At 36.3% G+C, this 23,633-nt stretch overlaps 3 protein-coding genes and 1 long non-coding RNA gene across 5 annotated transcripts; 2 read left to right on the forward strand and 2 right to left on the reverse strand.

Moving 5' to 3' along the window:
* The first annotated feature begins 1,058 nt into the window (after nucleotides 1-1,058).
* Nucleotides 1,059-6,998, forward strand: LOC133534281 (uncharacterized). Its single transcript, XM_061873380.1, has 3 exons — nucleotides 1,059-1,210; nucleotides 5,305-5,405; nucleotides 6,542-6,998. Exons 1-3 carry the CDS (start codon nucleotides 1,096-1,098, stop codon nucleotides 6,749-6,751), a joined length of 426 nt encoding a protein of 141 aa, XP_061729364.1. The 5' UTR covers nucleotides 1,059-1,095; the 3' UTR covers nucleotides 6,752-6,998.
* On the reverse strand, nucleotides 4,058-5,383 carry LOC133534282 (uncharacterized). The gene is made up of 2 exons (XR_009802002.1): nucleotides 5,275-5,383; nucleotides 4,058-5,036 (listed from the first exon to the last, which is right to left on the reverse strand). It is a non-coding gene; the product is annotated as an uncharacterized LOC133534282 (long non-coding RNA).
* A 2,363-nt stretch (nucleotides 6,999-9,361) lies between the features above and the next one.
* LOC133534280 (uncharacterized) lies at nucleotides 9,362-13,314 on the reverse strand. Its single transcript, XM_061873379.1, has 3 exons — nucleotides 12,942-13,314; nucleotides 11,087-11,187; nucleotides 9,362-10,030 (listed from the first exon to the last, which is right to left on the reverse strand). Exons 1-3 carry the CDS (start codon nucleotides 13,108-13,110, stop codon nucleotides 9,797-9,799), a joined length of 504 nt encoding a protein of 167 aa, XP_061729363.1. The 5' UTR covers nucleotides 13,111-13,314; the 3' UTR covers nucleotides 9,362-9,796.
* LOC133534279 (protein toll-like) lies at nucleotides 13,030-21,954 on the forward strand. 2 transcript variants are annotated; one of them, XM_061873377.1, is made up of 5 exons: nucleotides 13,030-13,120; nucleotides 14,616-14,795; nucleotides 16,413-16,581; nucleotides 19,676-19,849; nucleotides 20,651-21,954. In XM_061873377.1, the coding sequence occupies exons 3-5, from the start codon at nucleotides 16,434-16,436 to the stop codon at nucleotides 21,529-21,531; spliced, it is 1,203 nt and encodes a 400-aa protein (XP_061729361.1). In that variant the 5' UTR covers nucleotides 13,030-13,120; nucleotides 14,616-14,795; nucleotides 16,413-16,433; the 3' UTR covers nucleotides 21,532-21,954. The 2 variants fall into 2 exon arrangements, with proteins under 2 accessions (XP_061729361.1, XP_061729362.1); XM_061873378.1 differs by lacking the exon at nucleotides 19,676-19,849.
* Nucleotides 21,955-23,633: the final 1,679 nt, after the last annotated feature.

The following is a 23,633-nucleotide window of genomic DNA, read 5'->3' on the forward strand; positions in this document are numbered from 1 at the left end:
TCTTGCTACACTGCCAAGCGAGGCAGAAAGCCAAACTTCACCTAGGACAAAAGATCCGGAGCATCAAATGTTGATGGCTTTCCGTACGAAGCCGAAGATCGAGCTGCAAGAAAGCAGAGCTTGGAATAGAAATCGCAGAGTAAGCGATGCCGACGGCTAAGCCTGCAAAGATATGGCCGGCAGTCCGGAATGTGCAAAGTTTCTTGCGAATCTGAAGCCGAGCTGCAGAAGAGCATAACTTGGAATTGAACCAATGGCCATGTGTAAGTGAGACCGAAAGCCAGGCTTAATGTTTCAGTAGGACCTATAACTTTCCTGCAGCGCATTTATGCGTGGCCTAAGGCCGAGTTACAGACAAAAATGGCCAAGTGTTTAAAATGCAAGGCCTAAGACGGATCTCCACGAAGGACCGAAGGGCTTCCGTGTGAGGCCAAAGGTCGAGCTACGGCCACGAGAGATCAGAGCTTGGAATCGGACAAACGGCCGAAGGCCCAACCGTCCGATCAAGTAGCATTTCCATGCAAGGCCAAGCTGCAGGAGAGCATGGCCTAGACATTAATCAATATGATCTCGATTATTTTGCTACTCAACCTTTGAATTGGATTTTATTTAATTTGACATATGAATTCGAAGTCAAAATTGTAAAAAATGGCCGCCATCTTGAACTTCTTAATTTTTGTTCCTACCGTAATGAAAATTGATGTAATTATGAGGATCTGAAAGGCCCTTAGACATAAATCTGTTGTCAAAAGTTTAAAAATGGCAACCATCTTGAATATCCACAAATTTTTTTATTCAATGGCGTCGAAAATTAAAATTCTATTTTATTTTTATTTTTTGATAAGCTTGGTGAAAAAAAAACATTTTTTTTTACATTGTAGCCGTAGCCGTGCTACCTACATCTTCGAGGTGTTGAGTAGCTTCCGTCACGTGCTTCCGTATTTTATATTTTTATTCATTAAATTAAATTTAGTTTAATTATAAAATTTAATCTTTGTAAGCGATTCGCTACCCATACCTATTATTCTGCGATACGCTATATAACGGCGTCGGCGTTAACGGTGCGCCATTCTCGCCGCCGCCGCCGCCTCCGCCATGTCGCCGCTCGCCCGCTCGCTGCTCACGCTTGCCGCGTTCTTTGCCGCCTCAAATGCTAAAGTCACGAAAGTCGATCTAGGAGTGGGTGGACGTTGTGTAAAATTCATTATAGGTAAAGTAGTCTCCTTAATATCAGATCATTGCCGAGTGGCTAGCTAGGAATTTGTGTGAATCCAGCTAAATGCCAAACCACAATTTTAGGTAGCCAGCGGCAACTGTCTAGGTTGAGTTCAGTATCTGTTGCTACGATCCTTTTTGAGGATACTGTTATTCCGCTGAGCAGTCAGCTCTTGGATTAGTCTTAGAGTGTACCCTTTCCTGGTTTGGTCGGCTGTCGGATATAAGTCGGAAAGTCACAGGAATACTTAGAACTCTCTATAAATTTAATAAATTTCTGCCTGTAAACACAAAAAGTGATGTGTGTACAGACACGTCTGAAAATATCTATAAGAAGAAAGTGCCAAAACGTATACCTACACGACTTTATTTCCATTATATTAAGGTAGTGTATACATATTTTTGGCACATTTTTCGTACCGATATTTTCAGACGTGACTGTACCACAAATGTCACACAAGAATCTCTTAATGAACTAGACCATCTCCTCAATTATTGCATTACATTTATATTCCGAATTCGTTATTATGATCGTATTTCCTTTTACGGTCGGCAGTTCAATTGGCTTTCCATACGTCGTCATAGGTCGTTTCGAATCCTTTATGTTCTGCATTCATTCTTATTTGAGCCTTTTGCTCCTGGATATCTCAAAAATATTTTAAGATAATTTGAGTTTTTAAAGATATTTTGGACATTCGGAACAAAATGAGCGAAGGCAGATTGTGATGGTTTGGACATGTTTAACGCCATAGAAATGACCATATTACAAAGAGTGTAACCACCGAAGGTGCTGGGGTCACAAGGGGAAGAGGCCGACCGCTGACAAACTGGGCTTAGACCATTAAAAAAGACCTACTGACGCAAGGCTTGACGCCGGATATGACAAAAGACCGCCAAGAATGGCGCCAGAGTGTTAGATGCGCCGACTCCAAGTAAATGGGATAAGGCAAGGATGATTATGAATTTTGATTTTTTTTCGAGCTCTGGTCTGATTGAACAAGGCTGATTTGATTATTGTTGATTTAAAAAAGTAAAAGTGTTGTGTCTCAATGTTATTAGACTTTTTGATTCTTTGAGAGTTCAATAAAGCCCAGAAAATTTACGTTGAGTGATAAAAAAATGCGGTTTTTTTAAGTTTGTGTTAAAAGAGTTGTAAAAAATGAAGATGTCATTTTAGTTTTAGCCTACTATTTTCGAGTGTTTACTAAAAAAAAAAGAAAAAAAAAAGTGTGAAACATCTTTCTTATATCTTTAGGATCGTAAGGCCTAAAGCGAATTATTTTCACTAATTAAAAATATCCTCCTGTTTTGAAGATACCAGATATTGTTATTTGTATAACTCTAAAGTTAAAAACAATCAAAATATGTTATTTATCTAAAAAAATATTTTTTTTGCGGGCCTTAATATTCTGCTAGTGTTCAATAAGGCCGAAAATAGTACTTTGATAAAACGTCTATTTTACAAGAGTGCCGTAATATTTTACCTATTTTGGTATAACTATGAAGAAACTTAATCAAATGAGAAACCTATGTTGATTGCGTTTAAATAATAAATAAATAAATAAATTATTTATTCACGACCAACTTGGATCATTATGTGTTAGCGACAATTTTTATCTTAATGCTAATGTTAATATATAAATATGTATTTAATTATAGCAAACTATATACTATATTTAAGTTTCTTATAAATAAATAAATAAGCGGATTCAAGAAAATCCGCCTAGGTACTCACTTATTCCTGCGCACATGAGTCATGCAGCAGTTATTTAAATATAGGCCATCAACCCTGTCCGCAAGCATGGTCATAACATAATATCCAGGTTATTTAAAAAAATATTTCATTTTTAATATCCTAGTAGTTTTGGGGAAATTGTTCTTATCGTGAGATGGTTTTTCAAAGTCAGAAAAAATGCATTCGCGCCGTATCCCACCAGCTGACTCTTGTAAAGAACATTTCATTAGACTACGTGTACTGACTTTCCCATGCCTATAGATTTATAAAATTGTATGTTATGTTATTCTTTATTTCATTGTAGTCATGTTCATAATACGCATGTAGTCATGTTAAGCGAAATATAAATCAATTCCAAAGCTTTAATAGTGTACGTCTACAGGGAAGATTAGCAATACCATCTAATTTAAAACGGCATTATTATCTCAAAGTGTTTTTGGAATGGCTTCCAATTTTTTTAATTTTTAGCCAATAGTATTTTAAATACAGACAACATTAGACTTTTTCATAAACGTCTGTTTGCATTCTTATAAAATGAAAGCGTATAACTCCATTGACGAATATAAAAGAGACTACTTTAATTTAAATTAATGCAATATTTAAAAAATATTTATGGCCTTATTCATAAATGCGTTACTGGCTTGAATTACTCATGAATCGTTTGTCCTTATCTGTCCATTTGACTTATGTATTTGTAAGAAAGGGATAAAACATAATTTAACTAAATCAGGTCCGTAAAGTTTTATGAATAAGGGGGTTAGTGTTTAAAGTAAGGTAAGATTTAAGCATGGAATTTATTGTTAAACTTTCCAAAATGCTGGTAAGATATAGTGATACTAATGATAAATTGAAAGACCTATGTACCTTTGTTTAACAAATAAAAATATTGATTGATGGATTGATAAATTAAGGTGGGCCTTATATGCCTCACTTAACTTATATTAGTTTGCTTTTCTTTTAATTTCATAGATTTTTTCTCCCTCTCTGCACTAATTGAAAGTATCTCTGTTTGGCCCTATGGTTGACTGGTAGAGAATCCCATTTGGCATTAAGTCCGCCAAAATTATAAATTGTTATATATATATTGTGTAATAAAATTTCAATAAATAAATCATTTTGCTTTATTTTCAAAGTCTAGGCACACAAATAATGCAAATTAATACAATATCAATCCACAGCGCAGGCTTAATCATAGTTGCTAGGTTGCTACACACAAAAATAATACTCGTATCCACAACATGCTTCGTCAAAAAAAAAAACAAAAACAAAAAAAAACATTTTAGCCCCGAACTATTCCATGCCTGGCCTAACGTCCCAAATATGCCAGCTGCGTTGCCACGCTGAATAGTCAAAGATATTTTGTTGGACCAGATTAGAGCCAGCCCGGGGGTCGCAGCCTCTGTCCCTTTATTTGACGCCCAATCCCCTAACCAGTTTCTTGGCCTCTGTGCACCATGGCCCAGCCGTTTCGACAGCAACCGGAACAAATTCATACACTGGTCCAAGGTTGGCGTATTTACCGTAAAAAATACCGTTTTAATAATGTTTTTTATTTATTTAATGGCTTTTAAAGTATCTATTTTTGCGCAGAGCTTGTATGACAAATGAGGAAATGGTTGACACGTAGACATTTTATTACTGGGTTGTGAGGAAATTGAGTATAAAGTTTCACAACGAGTTAGTTATTGGGTAAAATGTGTCTAACTCTATACTGGGCATCCTTTGGCAAATACCTATCGCAATGTGAGAAGTAATATTTTATAAATAAACAAATATTATAGGGTAATTCTTACACAAATTGACTAAATCCCACGATAAGCCATGAAGGCTTGTGTTGTGGGTACTCAGACAACGATATGTATAATATAAGTACTAATACTTAAATACATAGAAAAAATCCATGACTCAGGAACAAATATCTGTGCTCATCACACAAATCTAGCGACCAACAAGGAGGAGTTTTGGCCGAAGGGTGTGGGTTTGTCACATTTCGGTGGTTCCGAGGTCGGCTCCCTGACACTGCGTTGTTGCGTAATGCATCGCAACCATAATTAATTAACTTTATAAATTATGGATTGTCAATAGTCTGAAATAAATGAATTTTAATTTTAATTTTTTTTTAATAATGTGACTTGTGTTTAGTTTAAAAATATATTGTTATAATATGTATGTTAGTTTTAAGGTATTTATCTATGGGCCTCTAGTTGCCTGAAATAAAGGTCTTCATTTCATTTCAAAAAATGCCTTTACCGGGATACGAACCCAGGACCATCGGCTATAATTCAGAACTCCGCGAGTAGAAAAAATTACTAAACTCAACAAACCTATTTCTATAGTGTAAACTTTTTTTGCAGATATTCCTCCCAGGCCGGTACCTTACAAGACTCCCCAAGCACGCCCTAAGTTTACGATGATGTCTTACGACACTAGCACGCCACTGAAAACAATCCCAAATGTAAGTTTATACACATTGATTACATGACTATTGACATGACATATATATTGAATAGAATAGAATTTATTCGTAAATACACAAACAGTCAATAGACATACATAAAAGAGAACATAGTTAGAAGAAAGTGTCACGAAATTGTCTCATCTCAGCATGTTGCTGGCTACTTCCAGCGCTGATCATCCGATTATTGTTTGGTTTAATGACTTTAATCTTAATTAATAAATTCTAATAAAAACGGTTGTCTGTAAAGTCGGTTTATTGACGATAGTTGAACGTGACAACGTCATAAGAAAATGCTGATGGAATGGTTTCATTTTTCAAAAGAAAATTTTTATTTTATTTGTTTGGTAGATATTTTGTATGGATATAGAGAAGGAGGTAAATGGAAATCACAATTGAATTGATCAAGTTACATTTTATTTGTACGCATAAATACAATTGCTGCCGAACGCGGAGGCCGATTGTGCCTCTTTGTCGCTCGTTGCGCGCTCTGGCTTGCACTTCAAGCCTTAAATGGAACGCCTCAGAGCGAGGTAACGCCGCATGAGTCATGTTTTTTCGTGCGTGCAGCCGACTCCATCGAATTATAAGACGTTGTCACGTCAAAAAGCATGTATCTTTAAACACCTATCATTTACTTAAAAAGTATACCTACTTCACTCATTTATATATTATTAGCAGGCATAAATTACCGTCGTCCGGTACTTCGGTGATGTTCCTCTGAGTAGAAAACCAAGGCACGGAAAAACGCCCGTCATTTTGAAAACATAAACCTTTTCCATTCGACAGACTTCCTTATACCAATATCAACGATTTAATAAGCCCCAATGACGTCCGTAGACTGTGAACGAACATTTTCTAATCATAAATGGGTCCTAAATTATGGTTATATTTTCAAAACGACCGGCGTTTTTCAGAGCCTTGTAGATAACTTCGTTGGTGAATTATTTTTGTTCAAGTATTTTATATTGCTTCACAAAATAATGTACCTATATCAATTGCAAAAAACAGACCTTCAGCCTCACAGCTTGTGAAGCAACCTTTTACATAAATGCTAGGCCTATTGTATATTTGATAGATACATTATAGCCTTACGTGTTTCACACAAAATTATGTTTATTGGTTGCATTGAGCAGTACTGCGCAGACTTCAACGAAGAGATTGCGAGGGAAACAGTAGAAGTGTGCAATGATTACGTCCACCCTTCGCTCCCGCTGATCCCACCTCTAGCGTTCGCGGTTGGTGACGAGGTGGTGTCGCCCGTGTACGCAGGCTGTTATAAAAACACTGAGTGTGGACCGCTCTACTTTAAAATCGACCAGGAGTGCAGAAAACCGGCCATCTAAAGAGATTAGTAACCAGGTTGGTGTATTCCCATCTGTGCCCGCCTCACGTGACCACCGCCGTACAAGATGCAGGTACAGATGGGAATGATTTATATGTAGCGCCTATTTCCATCTGTACCCGGTGGGGACAGATGCGAATACACCATCAGGTTTTGAGAAATGAGTCATGAATGGTTTCTCTGTTTTCTTTTAAAATAATCGTGTATTATTGTGTATCTTTTTCCTTGAATATATCATTATATTTATCGTTTTATCGTTTTAATTATGAAGACGTTTGGTCTCACCGTCCATTCCGCGATCTATGCTTAAAGACTGACGCAGACATCATGCTTTTGAAACCAGAGATCCGAGCCTATTTTTCAAAATTCAAAAATAAAAATTTAATAAAATATTCTGCAATTAGGCCCTAAGGGCTCTTTTACAAGTCAATACAATATTTAGGTATAGCATAGATCGGGGGGGTGCTGAGGTGACGTGCTTGCGAGCCCCCTGCACCCCCTTAACGGCATGGACGGAAACGCCGCAGGGGAGGTTAGTGGGTATTCTCCTCCTCCCCCTCTGAATAGCAGAGGGGGTTACGGAAGGAGCGAGTCCCACATACCGCCCCCCCAATGGGCTTCCCTCGCCCGGGGGCGATGATGCGTAAAGGCATTCACCCCTGCGTCAACAAAAAAAAAAAAAAAAAAGGTATAGCATAGATATAAGAAGGAGGAGATTTATAACGAAGCATAATTTCAATAAGTCTCGTTGTCTCCAACTGTTCCCCACCACATAATTGAGGGCGTGGCCAGACAACCAACTCACGCGCTGTGATTTCGACAAACCGCGCGGAGTAAGAGACGAGAGCGGTGACAATAGAGGGGGACAAGCGATAAACTTAAAACAGCTATCGATATTTTATATGTTCTGAACATTAACTTATTGTTTTGACGTGAAAACGTTTTCTTTTAAGTAATAATTGCCATTTACTTAATTTATATTCCTTTTAATATTTGACCTTATTTGCGAGCTAAGATTTTTTTAGGTACGAGTAAGGTATATTAGTCGATCCATAAGTTCTATAACAAAGGTTTTTACTGTTTTTTTACAACGCTTTTAATAAACAATGGTATGTTTTGACGTGAAAACGTTTTCTTTTAAGTAATAATTGCCATTTACTTAATTTATATTCCTTTTAATATTTGACCTTATTTGCGAGCTAAGATTTTTTTAGGTACGAGTAAGGTATATTAGTCGATCCATAAGTTCTATAACAAAGGTTTTTACTGTTTTTTTACAACGCTTTTAATAAAAAAAAATGTGTACATGATTCGAAAGCTTGTATAAAACAAGCTTTCGAATCATGTACACAATTAACTAGCTAACGTAATATATGTATTTATTAAACCAATTGGCTTTTATTTTAGTAATGATTTTCTTTACTGTTTGGGATTGTCGTTAGACGCGAGCACTCGACTTGATTGTACTTCACAAAAGGAAGTAAAAATTAGGATTGCATTAATAAAATAGTAACAATTGTATTTTTTAATGAACCTACTTTATTGTAGTCCGAATCGAAATATTACATAGAGAGAACTGCGAAAGCAAATTATGTTACATTATAATTTTGCAAGCATGAACATTGTTGATTATACCTAGCGCATTTATTCGAATCGTTGCTTAGTACCTGACTAAAGTATAATTACAGGTATAAATTACAATTTAATAAATAATTGTAATTAAAACAGTTTTTTCTTTCACGTCCCTACTCGATTTTTAATTAAAATTAATAGGTATAGGTATCAGGTGCTACAAAATAATACTAAAATTTTACATGAAACTTAATTACTTACATACACACTATATCCAGATATTTTTATCGATAACGCTCAAACATCAATTATGCACGAACGCCACTCTATTTCGCGGCGCGGAGCGGTTGGCGGTCGTACTAAGAAATAATAATGCTATTGTGAATGTCGTTAGCGGTTTAATGCATTGTGCCGTTGCTTAGCACACTACAGATAGTTTTCGATGCTAAACCGTCAATGTAGAATGCATATTCTAATTGCCACGCGTTTGTTTGACGAAATGGTCCGACTCAGAAAAATCATATGTCACTGGATTTATTTGTTAAAATGTGTGATTTTATTGACTAATACGTGAAAATAAATGTACCCAGCTATCACGGTTCATGAGATACAGCCTCGTGACAGACGGACAGACGGACGTACAGCGGAGTCTTAGTGATAGGGTATCGTTTTACCCTTTGGGTACGGAACCCTAAAAAGTTAACTTATTGAGACCTTTTAAACGCTCTAAAGTGTTTGTACCAACTTAAGACGAATGGTGACGACCGCTTCGAAACCAGTTTTCCATACAAACGTATTCCCCATTTTCCTCTCTGGACATTATTGAAAATATTTTTACACAATTTGATGTATTTTAATTATAGCTATGCCCTATCGTTTGTTTTTTTCGATTTCATAATTATTATAAGAGTTAGGAGCGAAAAACAGGTTTCATACAATTTTTAAAACGCTTCTAACTCTTCTAAAAAATAAAACATTTACCGCGAGTCATGAATGTCATTTCATGGCTCGGGCTTATTTAGTTAATAAAACGACAAAATTTAACTTACACTTTTATTATTAAAAAAAAGTAAGAAATTATGATTTAATATAATATTAAGATTTTGGGAATTAGTCTCACTGGACTTCAGATTTTAACTGGGCACAGACCACACATATAATAAGTAAATATACACACTAGATCTCACAAAACGTTGGCTTATTTTTTCTCGCAAAATTATAGGCCGCTAGAAGTAACTTTAGGAAGGAAGTAGATATTATTAATTTACATGAACGTCATCATAGACGTCATAAACGTAGTCACAATTAAACCGCGGCCGTGTCCCCATTAAATTATTACTGTAGCGCAATATTACTGCCTACCAAGGCACTGCGAAACTGCAAAAAGAATAAAAACTCAAAAAAAGAAAATACTTAAAGAAGTCAAATAAAAACATAACCGTGTGGAACCGAGTTGCCTTTAAAGCGCCATCTATTAGTAGAGACTTGAGATGAGTGGTCTAACAGGGATTCTGCAATCCTGCTGGATTTTCCAAAGCAGAGGTCCACACTCAGTGTCGTCGCCGCAGGACGCGAACACGGGTGACAGCACGTTGTCAGCGAGGGCCTGGACTGTCGGTGGTAAGGGTTGGGGTCCGTAAGGGGTGGGGAACTCGTTGCATACCTCCACCGTCTGCCTGGCTATCTCTTCGTTGTACGCAGCACATTTCTGTATGTAATCAATGTAATCGTGTTAATAACGATGCATCTAAATTTGCGTATATCTGGATACCTATTGAGGCCAATTCGAGTATACGACATATCATCATCATCATATCATCGACATATTTACAAGCTAAAGTTCCAAAAACTTCACGACCTTCACAGTCAATGTCATATATGCATGTATAGTACTTACATTGTAGAACGACAGGGGTAAGTGAAATTTTGCAAACAAGGTCTTTAGATGCATGACAGCCACAGGCTGGAGTATGCTTATGATATCAAAATTTAAGTTTGAATTAACACACACACACAGATACAGAAAAAAATAGAAGCATTTAAGATGTGCTGAAGATGAATACCTATAAAGCATACGTTTGACAGAAATAAATAATGCGGAGGTATTGTGTTGAATGTAAGAAGGCAGAGCCGATGTGAAAACCATTGATAATTGACACGGTAAAATGATTGAGTAGTTGATATGACGACCATTTCCTATTTTGCTCGGTTACGAGGGCAAATTTTTTGTAGCAAAAATGTGACAGTCGTATCCTGATCTATGTACCCGTGTGTAAAACCATTTAGTAACTAAAACAGAAAGTGCTCCTTGAATGGAAATGTTATGGAAAATGGTCGGATATCATTGCTGTATTGTGTACTTACTTACTTACTCCGCTCAGCGACCCAAAATGAGACTTGGCCTCCGACACAAGACAGCGCCACTTTTCTCGGTCCTGTGCGATCTCTCACCAATTGTCGACTCGAAGCTCGCGCAGATCCGCATCCACCATGTCGCTCTAGCGATACCTAAGGCGTCCGATAGGACGTCCTCCTGCTAGGTGACCCAGGTACGCTCTTTTTACGTTCCGATCTTCGTCCATTCTCTCAAGGTATTAACTAGGCTGTATTGTGTAGGTGGTAATAAAATTGTGCACTTACGTTGGGAATTAATGTCAGTGGTTGACTGTGCCCGTGAGACTTTATCGTAAATCTAGGACCATGATCCGAAGGTTGGTAAGACACAGCTCTTGACGAAATCTCTGTAATAAAATTGTGCACTTACGTTGGGAATTAATGTCAGTGGTTGACTGTGCCCGTGAGACTTCATCGTAAATCTAGGACCATGGTCCGAAGGTTGGTAAGACACAGCTCTTGAAGGAATCTCTGTAAATAGTACACACACATATTAGATACATACGCAAATAAGGAGCTCGATTCCGGTTTTAAAATTTGATATGTTTTTAACGGTTGATTGGCAAAAAAATTGTACGTCGTTAAGCATAGTTAAGGCCCTTTAATTAGTATTTAGTTAAGTGATCCATTGTGTTACCAAAATTAAGTATGTAAATTGTATTGGATTGTAAGTATTTATTGTATTTCATGCATATGTCATGATTTTTTAATAATAATATTAAATAGTGTAAGCAAATATGAAGTTTACGTTGGCAACATTCCTAAAATACCTGAATTAATGTCAGAGTTATTGGTAATGTTTCATGACTTACCTGGCAATAATTTAGTTAGGAGGTGGCAGGGATAAGCGAAAGCTAAAGAGAGTGTTGTACAGACTCGTTCACTTGGATTGGGGAAGAGAAAGAGAAGACATCTTGATGATAATGGGTTGAGCAAAATTAAAGAGGCACTTACATTTTATAAATCGGATATATTTATGATACACACAATAAATATAAGGCCCCCGCTTCGAGTCGTTCCTGGTGCAAAGGCTGTCCTTGGTAATCCAGTCCAGCGAGGAAATGCTGCGAGCATCATGGGTACCTTCGCACCAGGGACGGCTGGGAGCAGTTTGTGTAAACCTTTAGTTTCAATTTCCAGTTGTAATTTTTAATTGTGATTTTATTTCAAAATCAAATTATATTAATATTGAATTACTATGAATATAAAAATACTGTTTATTCATACATATATGAGTCTACAGCATACGCTAACATACTTTCATGTATATAACTTAAATATAAACGGTTTAACTGTCGAACCACAATGGAATCAATTAACTTCAGACTAATACGGGTCTTAACTATGTATTTTTTTTTTGCAATTTACCCGAACTATCTTTGATACGACCTTGGAAATCGCTCACGCCGATTAGTGCATGCAAAATGAAGTCAAAGTCATGCGTGAGATACGCGCCAATCACCAAGACGATCGTTAAGATCGTGTCAAAACCATAACATATTGTTAAATCGGGCTAAAGGTTCTGTACTCTGAAAAAAGTCATTATTCATCTATGAAGCAGGTTGAAAGTAATGCATTATTTATGTTTCACCACACCACCACTTGGCAGCAAAATTGGTTTAACCCTCATACCTTTAAACCCTCGCAACGCTCAAGATTCAATTTTTTTTAACCTCCCTCTACGCTCGTGGTTCAATTTTGGAATCCTTCGCTTGCTCGGGTATCCATATTAGCACGAGTGGTTAATTTGCCCCCCTTGTAAAACAAATAACTATTGACCCTAGTGACGTCCACATTTAAGTTTCTTTTTACGATTGGTAGTGAACAATCGGTTCATTCAAATATAACTTATACTATAAACTTAACTCCCGATTACATATATATCAATCTTACACCTCCACAATCCGAAAAAGTTACCTCAACAACATAACGGCATCATTCACCCTGCCTATGAAACTGGGTGTCCTCCAGTTTCATAGGCAGGGTGTATGAGTTTCTTTTTACGATTGGTAGTGAACAATCGCTTCATTCAAATATAACTTATACTATAAACTTAACTCCCGATTACATATATATCAATCTTACACCTCCACAATCCGAAAAAGTTACCTCAAAAACATAACGGCATCACTCACCCTGCCTATGAAACTGGAAGAAACCCAGTTTCATAGGCAGGGTCACTGTCTAAATACAATATATACATTGTCTAAATTAAACCACCTTACCCATAATAAATTTGACGCATTTTGCTCCCAATCCTATATCAATGAGAGTGATTTTAGCATTTGCCGCGGCGAGCAACGCGGCGAACGCAAGCAGCAAGCGGGCGAGCGGCGACAGCGACATGGCGGCGGCGGCGACGGCGGAATGACGAGCTAGCAACGCCGACACCATTATATAGCGTGTAGGGTAGCCAATCGTTTAGGCAGATTAAATTCTATAATAGATTAAACGATTCGTCTTTAAGACTATAAATAATAATGATTGATATACGTAACGAAGTGACAAATGCTATTACTAAGCAGCCGCTGTTTTTCTGTTTGTCAGTGGTCTGTAATTCAAGAACTATAATAGGTAAAAGATTTAAATTAAATCGAAGCATGTGTTTTTGCCGCCATAACAACAAATAATAAAAATAAAATTTAATAAACATATGGTATATCCTTAAACTACGTCTCGGGTACGTCCTTAAACTACGTCCAGAAAAGAGGCATGGGCACTGTGAATGTTATATCGCTTAGTGTGGTAGGGCACAGAACAGCGGATGTCATTATACATCTAGAACAGAGCCCAACTGGGGAAGTACCTCCACCTTACAGAAAACCGCAGCCAAATAACACAGACCCTATATCTGTGGCCCTAGTGAAAAAGGGTACAAGTCTCTGGCAGTTTAGGTGTATAAGGGCATAAGTGTTACGTGGAACTTACACCCCTTTACACCTGCGCTGCCAGAGACTTGTACCCTTTTTCACTAGGGCCACAGATATTAATATAGTCATGGCGTATTATCAAGTGTATCGCGCTAGGATGTACAAATTTTTAAAAGCTTCTAACTCTTATAAAAAAGTAAAAAACAAAAGTTCAATTTGTCCGGCATAGGTTATGATAGAAATACATTAAATTGTGTAAAAATATTTTCCATAATGTCAACATCCAGGGAGGAAGAGGACAACGTTTGTATGGAGAATTGATCGTCCCCTATCCTCTTAACGTCAAACAGCAGTGAAGTATAAAGTTTTCTAAACATTCGTGAAGTATAAAGTTTTCTAAACATTCGTGAAGTATAAAGTTTTCTAAACATTCGTGAAGTATGAAGTTTTCTAAACATTCGTGAAGTATAAAGTTTTCTAAACATTCGTGAAGTATGAAGTTTTCTAAACATTCGTGAAGTATGAAGTTTTCTACACAGCCGTGAAGTATGAAGTTTTCTAAGTACACAGAAAATTAGTAAACGTTTTAACGGTGACAAACGGTTTGGTACAACTAACCCTTAGTTAACTAACTAATTTTATAGTCTGTGAAGCCATTTCCGTCAGTAGAATAAAGCGTTAATTAAAAAATCAGTAGCCGCGAAAGGTTATAGTCCCATAGAAAATTTGAATTTAGCGCTTTTTTCTACTGACAAATTTGCTTGACAGACTATATTTAAAAATCATCAATCAACCCTGCCTATGAAGCTGATGGTCCCGGGTTCAAATTCTGGTAAGGGCATTTATTCGTGTGATGAGCATGGATATTTGTTCCTGAGTCATGGGTGTTTTCTATGTATTTAAGTATTTATAAATATATTATATATATCGTTGTCTAAGTACCCTCAACACAAGCCTTATTGAGCTTACTGTGGGACTTAGTCAATTTGTGTAATAATGTCCTATAATATTTATTTATTTTATTTTTAGTGAAATAAGTAGGTATGACCTATGATGTCATGACGATAATAACAACGGGAGAATCAAACATTGGGTTAGCAGATAAGCTACAGGGAAGGAAAATGATATTCGACGGATGTCAGCGCGTTTAATAACAGTATTCATAGGGATAACGTTATAAACTGCCGTGTATTGGATACATAATAACTGGTATGTATTAAGCAACTGTTACTTTAAAAATTAAATTCCACCGAGCCGTACTTAGATAGGCCATAAGTTCTGTCACAAAGGTTTTGACTGATAAAATGAAATACAAAGCTTTTAATAAAAAAAGTTTGCCATGACTTGAAAGTTTGTTCCATACTAATGAAAAACCTAATATAATTAGTTTAAAATTTACATCGCGTCTATATTTACTACTTCTACGCAAATAAAAATCAGAGTCACATTAATATAACAGGTACAATTGTTTATTTGTATGAACCTACTTTATTAGAACGTTATTTTATCACCAGCATTTAGCTCTCCGACAAGTCTGTACTTCAGCTAATTCAAACTTTCAAACTAATGGTACTTTTCAGTTTCAAGCTAATTTTTGAGTGCCATCCAATAAATAGGTTTTGTAAAATACGCACAGTTGCAATTTTGGCAATATCAATACACATGAATATAATACAATAATAATATAATATAATATTATATTATTAATATAATATTTTAAGAAAGATAAAAGGTCCAGATTTTGTTTTATGTAAGATTCAAATATGTAAAAAATAAATAAATAGGGATCAAAATCACCTGGAACAGGTAGAGTAGTTTTTGCATGTTTTTTTTTAACATTTTTTGAATATAACATAGAATTATGCAAAACTGAGACAGCAAATTACATTAAATTATATAGTAAGTAATTCAGAATTTAATAAGCCTTCAACCCATGTATATTAATACTACGGGATTGTACAGTCAAGTGTAAAAATATGGGTGTACACATCTTACTCAAAAATATGTCCTATAGCATCTTATTCCAGTGTAATAAGAGCGTAGTACCATATTTATGAGACGATTTATTCGATACATATTTTTGCAGTTGACTGTACCTATAGCTTTTTTATCAGTCAAAACCTTTTTGACAGAACCTATGCCCTGAGTAAGTACTTAAATAATGAATTGCCAGTAGGAAGATTACAAACTAACCTTACCCGCGTTAGATTGCAAACTAACGGTTTAATTTTTTTTGTTAATAGTTATTTACATAATGGGTATATACAGAGGATACTATAACTAGCTTAAATCAGAAATAGGCCATTGAGTTCATTATCTTACGGTATCATATACCTACATATTGTTATTTATTACATAGATTTATTTATTTATTTAAACTTTATTGCACACATAAAGAAAAATGTACAAATGGCGAACTTAATGCCAAAAGGCATTCTCTACCAGTCAACCATTAGGTCAAACAGAGACATTTGTGTATGTTGGTGCAGGAAAAAATAATAACAAATAATAAGGAAAAAATTAAATTAAAAATTAATTAATGTTATAATGTTATAAAAATTTTGCTGTGCTATGTTGTTATGTTCTTGCACAACTATGGATTGAATTATTCGAAATAAAAATATCGAATTGAATTGAATTAAATATTGTAGCATTGTGCTTCAATTACCCAATAAGGCCTAGTTTCGGTCAGTCAGAGGTCAGATGGCAGTTGCTTTTGTGAAAACTAGTGCCTACATAAATTTTTGGCATTAGTTGCCAAGCGGACCCCAGATTCCCATGAGACGAACGCTAGGAAGAAGACTTATGATTATTTTGAATTTTTAGTTTTAATAGTATCGCCGAAGAATGAAGGCGCTAGCTCTGTTGTGCGCGCTTGGTTGCGCACGCGCCGAGCGTATGCCGGAGTGTACCTACCCTACCACTACTTCGTGCATTTCTCGTGACTCCAGATACACCGATGACGGCTGGCTCTTCAAGGAGTATCTCATCGAAGGCAAGACAATTTTTGCAATAGCGTGAAACCAACTAGGGAACTAACTAACTAACTGCTTTGGCTCAGCGATCCAAAAAGAATCTTGGCCTCCGAAACGAGAGAACGCCACCTGTCCCGATCCAGCGCGGTTTCCTGCCATGAATTGGCATTCAGCCGACGCAGGTCCGCCTCCACGATATCACACCAGCGGTACCTGGGGCGCCCGATCGGTCGGAGGCCGGAGGGACTAGGGAACTAATCGAATTATTTTATTAATATTTTGATTTGTGTTGTTTTAAGTATACTCTGTATCTACCCTCAAACATGTCTTTAAGCCAGTTGAGGGTAGAAAACATTACATGATCAAATAATATAGGTTAAAGTCAGGTCGTTCAGTGACATATCCAGGCGGTTTTGTATCTGGTTGGTTAACCAATAAATGTTACTAGTACCCGAAAATTTACAAATTGTTTGTTGACTTTTATTTAACTACCTAAGATGTCACACATTACATTACATATAAATAAATAATAAGCTCAAGAAGGCTTGTGTTGTGGGTACTCAGATAACGATATATATAATATACAAATACTTAAATACAAAGAAAACATCCATGGCTCAGGAACAAATATCTGTGCTCATCACACAAATACATGCCCTTTTCAGGATTCGAACCTAGGATCATATAAATTGAATGCAAATATAAAAGTTATGTGAGATTGTTTATATCTGCTTAAGGAATTGGTACGGGTGCCGCCATGAACTATATGGCTACCACCAGTTAGACACAGACATATTCGCTACCTATAGGTAACTTACTTTCTATGCATCTCGCTCGTACTCGCATATTAGTGCGAGCGAGATGTAAAAAAGTAAGTTAGGCAGACGTTAGCGAATTGTCATTTTGACACTGCTAAAGGTATGGAAGGTGGAGGTAAGGAATGGAATCTCCATATACCAAAAAGTGTCATCAAAAAACCTTAAATAGGTGGCGCTACAATACCTTGTATACTTGAAAAATAAATCATAGACAGCGCACTTCACTGCATCAATACCGCCTAGGTTCTTAGCTACTCTCTAGCGCTTCTCTGGAGAGATTTGGAACTATTATTTATAGCTGACAGCTGGACACTTTTGCAACAGTTCTACCATAAGAGATTTGACTCCTTTTTATTCCACACTCCACAGCTAAAGGGGTCCGCCTAACTATGGAGTGTGGAATTAAAAGGAGTGAAATCTCTTATGGTAGAACTGTTGCAAACATATAAATAGGATAGTATAGAACGTCTGTCAAACTTCAAAAGTGTGACCAAAAATGAAATTTAAGTGTGTGCGTAAATTGTCTATGTGCGAACAAAAATAGTGATGTCATGTTACAACATGTTAATAATCTATCGATGTTTAACTGTTTTATCGACTACTTTTTCAAATGTGTTTGTTTTTATAAAAAATGTTATAGGTATGAGTATTACTATTAGACCCTATTAGCGCCTATAGTACCTTTAATTTTATTTTACAGCAGACGCATAGTAAATAAAAATACTGATAGTGATAGTGCGATAATTAGCACATTACGTAACTATGTCGCAAATTTAAAGGGCCATATCTATTGTAAAACGTTGTACAGTCAGCGTCAAATACTTTGTAGCAGTCAAAGTAGCCAAATAGTTCGGTACACCATATATTTAGTATGGTGTACCGAACTATTTGGCCACTTTGACTGCTACGAAGTATTTGACGCTGACTGTACGATACATTTGCGATTAGGTAATTCGCAACTCGTGTCGACTTAAAATCTTATCGCAACTCATTGCGATTTTTTTTATTTTTCGCACCTGGTTTGGTGATCTGGGACGTTTAGCAACTAAAATACTCGCTACTTGACTAAATTACTAACGTAGTTAGTCCGAACAAGCATTAAGGAACGCGGCGCTGTCGGTAAAGCAGGTGACTCGCGTTGAAATGAAATGAAATGAAATGAAATGAAATGAAATATTTATTAATAACAATTGTTACATGTCGTGTCGTGTGAGTTTGCAATAGTTTATCAATTACAATAATCTTACAAATAAAATTCATGCAGATACAATTATTATTTTATATTGTATGTAATTAATTATTATATTGTATGTAAATTATATCATATTCAAATATTTTATTATGTCACAATAATATTTCACAATATTATTTACCATTTAAATAACAATTGATAAAGCACTCTCCGGAGTAGCGCTAGAGTAACTAAGAACCTAGGTGTTTTTGACGAAGTGAAGTGCGCTGTCTATGATTAGATTTTTTTCTCAAGTATTCTAGATATTGTAACGCCACCTATTTATGGTTTTTTGTCGGACACTTTTTGGTATATGGAGATTTTGTTCCTTGCCTCTACCTTCCGTACGCCGGACGGTAACGGGCTGTCAGTTGTTTGGAACTTTTTATTCTAACTGACAGGCCGATATCGTCCCGCAGACTGTTAACCAGTGGGTCCCTTTAAGCAGTCGTGGTAAGGCTACTCCATTCTATAATCGATTCGCTTGGATTAATCGACTCTATAACAAATTCTGATTTTTAACCAGAGTACCTAAGTAACATTCTTTTGAAGTTACTAAGATAAACGTTGCACATTTAGAAAGTGTATTTCTCAGAATCTGATATCCTCAGAAAGTAACTTCCTCTCCTATATTGAAAGTAACGTTTTCAGAACGTGACTTATTTTGAAACTTTTGTGCTGGCTCAGCAGCGGAGTCCGCGGCAAAGTCTAAGCACGCAAAGTACTCTGCGTTGGAATCAGCTTATGACTTTGTCCCGGTGGCTATTGAGACAGCGGGGCCTTGGGGTTCGGAGGCTCGCTCCTTTTTCAGGGAGTTAGGGCGTCGCCTGCGAGAGAGGGGCTGCGATCCTCGCGCTGGGTCGTATCTGGTTCAACAGGTCTCCATTGCGGTTCAGCGAGTAAACGCAGCGGGAATAATGGGGACCTTTGAGTCAGGTACGATCCAGGGGGGATTTTATTTAACAATGTAGTCAAATTATTAAACATACTATTTCATTACGTTTTGAAAGTAACTACTTAAAACAATAACATGTTCCACATAAGAACAGTAGCCACATTTTTCAGGCGTGCACATGTCCGTAGCGACGAGATCCGGCGACTACGCCGTACGCTGGTTATGCGGAGGCCTCAACCCAACTAGCTACCACGCGCCAAGATTCAATATGCCTTACTTGCCTTACGTCGCCTACGAAGTTGAGCTGGTTGACTGCAACATTGCTTTGGACTCTTCTTACAGTGGTATGTAATGTCGCCACTATTTCCACTCGCCCATATGTTCGTAGCGACGAGATCCGGCGACTGCGCCGCACGCTGGTCATGCGGAGGCCTCAACCCAACCGGCTACCTCGCACCACGGTTCAATATGCCTTACTTGCCTTACGTCGCCTACGAAGTTGAGCTGGTTGACTGCAATATTGCTTTGGACTCTTCTTACAGTGGTATGTAATGTCGCCACTATTTCCAGTCGCGCATGTCCGTAGTGACGAGCAACTAGACCATACGCTGGTCATGCGGAGGCTTCAATCCAACCAACTATCTCGCGCCACGGTTCAATATGCCTTACGTTGCCTACGAAGTTGAGGTTGACTGCAAGATTCCTCTTACACGCGTATGTAACGAATCGATATCTCCATGTGTTTTTTTCTTATAAATTCACCTAATTTTATCACAGACTACACATTTCTTGCAACAATCATGATATAGGTTTTTTATATCAAATTCAAACTCAATGAGGTAGCGTTTTTTCCCTTCATTCCGATGCCGCTTTCGGTGAGTATTATCAGGTCAGCTGGATTGCAATGTCACCGGTCTTTCATACCTAATCCTACCAAATTTGAGCCCAATAGAAGAACTGATGGTTCATAGAATTTACCTAAGACACATAGTTTTAACTCTAACATAGGTAGTAACATTGCGTTAAAATTTAAGTTAAATGCTCGTCTTAATCTTCCCGTAACCCGTGACCCGTGTAATCCAAAACACTCGCTCTACCCTAATATTAAAAAATAATTGACAGCTGAATAATACTCTCTTCCGCAGATCTCTTTATGGACCTAAATATTAACAGCAAGTACGTCAAAACCCTCACTATCAGTTCAAGCGCGACACGACCCCAAAACAGCCAATGGTTTTCGACGAATTATCTTGAAAAAATGAAAAATGAAGCTACAAGTAAGAACTGGCTAACTGATGCTGCCGCCGATTTGCCTAAAATTTTCTTGGAACATTTAACTTTGAGAAGAATTCCAATGACCATTGAACAGTTTATAAGTATACACAATATTACAAGCTTGACATTAGTCGATACTGGTCTCGAAGAAGTAATGAATTTAGAAGAATTTCCTAACTTGAAACGACTGGAGTTACGAGAGCCATATTTGCTAAATGCAGAAAAGCTAAACGCTTCAAGTATTGAGGAGCTGGTTCTTCACGCTCCTGATGCTGGACTAGCTGCAATGCCTCAGTTACGCAACGCTACCTTTATAGAAGTTTATATGATGGGCAGGTTATTTGGCAACTGCACAAACTTAGAGCATCTAGCTTTAATAGATGGGACGTTGTCTGTACTCCCAGATCATTGGCTAGTAGGATGCAGTGCGCTGAAAAGTTTGAAGTTAACACAATTGCGGAATCTAATAGAAATACCTGGGGATCTTCTAGTGAATACCATGGAGCTGCTGTACCTTGACCTCAGTCACAATAGCTTGGAAACCATGCCTGAGGGTCTGCTGAAACATACCAGAAGCTTGGAGTATCTCGACGTTAGTGACAATCATTTAAAGACCCTTTCTGCAAACCTCCCGGTTTCCCTTAAATATGTGTATGCATGTGGAAATGACCGCTATTCCTTTTGGTTGATATCCCAAGATTTAATTAATTTAGAGGACTTTGATTGCATAGAAATTACAGTGCAATCTTGATAGCACGAGGTTCAAGGGAAACGCCGAATCATGTTATCTTCCTGTATTATACTTCATGATTTGTTAACGACTTAGAAACCATGGCCTAAACGAAGTTTCGGTTCGTTTAAGATAATTTCGTGCTACAGAGGTTAAAAAAATAACAAGAAATCGTAATGCAGAGGAATCACAAACGTAATATGTTCATTAATGCCAAGTTCAAAAAAGCCAAGAAAAAAATAAAAAGTTTTTTTTTTTTTTATGAAAACGAGACAGATTTTCCCCTGTTTTGTTTTCAAGTATGAAATATTCCATTGTTATAGGTATGATAACTTGACACTTTGTGAGTAATTTTGATTTTAAATGGAAAAAGTAGACTTGTTTAATTGTGATCTTAAGACTCGTTACTTACCTACTAATTTGAAATAAAGCTATACAAATTTCTTAGAGGTGTTTTTCTATCATAACGATCATTTCTCTGTGGTTGATAATTATAAAATTCATAGGTTGAATATGTCCCATAAGCAGCTTATATATTATATATATTATAGGACATTATTACACAAATAGAGTAGAAAATAGAGTTTGAAATTGTTCCTTGAAAATTAATTAGATAATTTGTCTTGATTTGTTTCATGTCGATTTTTACATATGTATTATTTTACTTAACTATAAAATAAGCATATTTTGCAATCAGATAGTTTGTACATGATTAATTCATATAACTTTAGCTTAGATTTTTTACCTGTCTAATTTCTTGTGAAAAATGTCAGTAAGATAATTTTACCTAAATTTATTTTTACGATAATTTTACTTAAGCGACACTAAATTCTAAAGAACCCTTTCAAAGGTAAAATAACAATTGGATAATAAACACATCACTATAACAATATAAAGTTTTTCATTTAAGAAAATGGTCTTCATTACAAACTTTAATGTTTTTTTTAGAAAGTATTGCAGTTTTTTGGCTCCCCAGTAACTTCAACTTCAACATTTATTCAGAAAATAGGCCACAAGGGCACGTTTACACGTCAACATGGAATTTACGTACAAGCAAAAAATATATTATTTACTTAATTTACTAATGTTACTGATTAATACAAGTACTTACATCAAAAATTATAAAATACAATTAACAGAAAATATTTAAGTCTCTAAATGTCGAATAACAAAAAAAAACTAAAATAATAATAATAATAAAACACATACAGATACAAAAAATAATCTAACATTATTTAGACTTCTTTTCAATTAGAATTAAAATTATTGAAAGTTAGCTGCGTGTCATTCTTTTTTCGAGTCACAGAGGTATGTTACGTAATAAGTTCGAGGTAATAAAAAAACCAGTCAAGTGCGAGGTCATTTTACTCGCGCACCGAGGGTTCCGTAAAAACTTAATTAACTCCTGTGTAACTATAAAGGCGAAAGACATTTGATCAGAAGTACCTATACTAAGTTTAATTGAGTACAGCGCCATCTATAGGCAAATTGTCTAACTAATTTGCGCGATGTAATGTACAGTCAGCGTCAAATATTTTGTAGCAGTCAAAGTGGCCAAATAGTTCGGTACACCATACTAAATATATGGTGTACCGAACTATTTGACCACTTTGGTTGCTACAAAGTATTTGACGCTGACTGTACATGTTATAAATCGCAGAGTAAGGGACATCCCAGTTTATATTTTATATGCAATCCTACCTACGAGGAAAGTTAATATTGTAATTACTTTTCCTCATTAAGTTAGTCAACTATATTATTGTTAGGTATCAATTCTTGATATAAATATATAAATTTCTTTGAATTATAATTATTTTCTTGTAATAATTTCATTACAAAAAAAAATCCTTTCTTTACATTGCTTTAAAAATCGTTTTCAAATACATTACATTATTTAACAACGCCAAGGAGGCGACTTTACGTTTGAAAAGTGAAATAAAAATTATGTACGAGTATACCCTACTTATTGCTAAATTAACCCTATTTATACCACCAAAGAATTTGATTTTTATGGCACTTCCTAACTTGCCATAGTGATAATCTGATAATAAACATAAAAGCTACGAATCCCATAATACGATTGATTGTGACTGTCATACATAAGGTGGCATAGAAATCAAATT

This window comes from Cydia pomonella, unplaced genomic scaffold (genome assembly GCF_033807575.1).
Source record: "Cydia pomonella isolate Wapato2018A unplaced genomic scaffold, ilCydPomo1 PGA_scaffold_77, whole genome shotgun sequence".
In the NCBI taxonomy this organism is placed as follows: Eukaryota; Metazoa; Arthropoda; class Insecta; order Lepidoptera; family Tortricidae; genus Cydia; species Cydia pomonella.

Bases quoted from the DNA above. Each gene is read 5' to 3' on its own strand.
- LOC133534281 (XM_061873380.1), top strand. From the start codon at position 1,096: ATGTCGCCGCTCGCCCGCTCGCTGCTCACGCTTGCCGCGTTCTTTGCC. The intron at 1,211-5,304 runs GTAAAGTAGTCT...CTTTTTTTGCAG, and splicing joins TTGTGTAAAATTCATTATAG to ATATTCCTCCCAGGCCGGTA. The intron at 5,406-6,541 runs GTAAGTTTATAC...TGCATTGAGCAG, and splicing joins CACTGAAAACAATCCCAAAT to TACTGCGCAGACTTCAACGA.
- LOC133534279 (XM_061873377.1), top strand. From the start codon at position 16,434: ATGAAGGCGCTAGCTCTGTTGTGCGCGCTTGGTTGCGCACGCGCCGAG. The intron at 16,582-19,675 runs GCAAGACAATTT...CACATTTTTCAG, and splicing joins CAAGGAGTATCTCATCGAAG to GCGTGCACATGTCCGTAGCG. The intron at 19,850-20,650 runs GTATGTAATGTC...TCTCTTCCGCAG, and splicing joins TTTGGACTCTTCTTACAGTG to ATCTCTTTATGGACCTAAAT.
- LOC133534280 (XM_061873379.1), bottom strand. From the start codon at position 13,110: ATGGTGTCGGCGTTGCTAGCTCGTCATTCCGCCGTCGCCGCCGCCGCC. The intron at 11,188-12,941 runs GTAAGGTGGTTT...TACTATTTACAG, and splicing joins ATGCGTCAAATTTATTATGG to AGATTCCTTCAAGAGCTGTG. The intron at 10,031-11,086 runs GTAAGTGCACAA...GATTACATACAG, and splicing joins CACTGACATTAATTCCCAAC to AAATGTGCTGCGTACAACGA.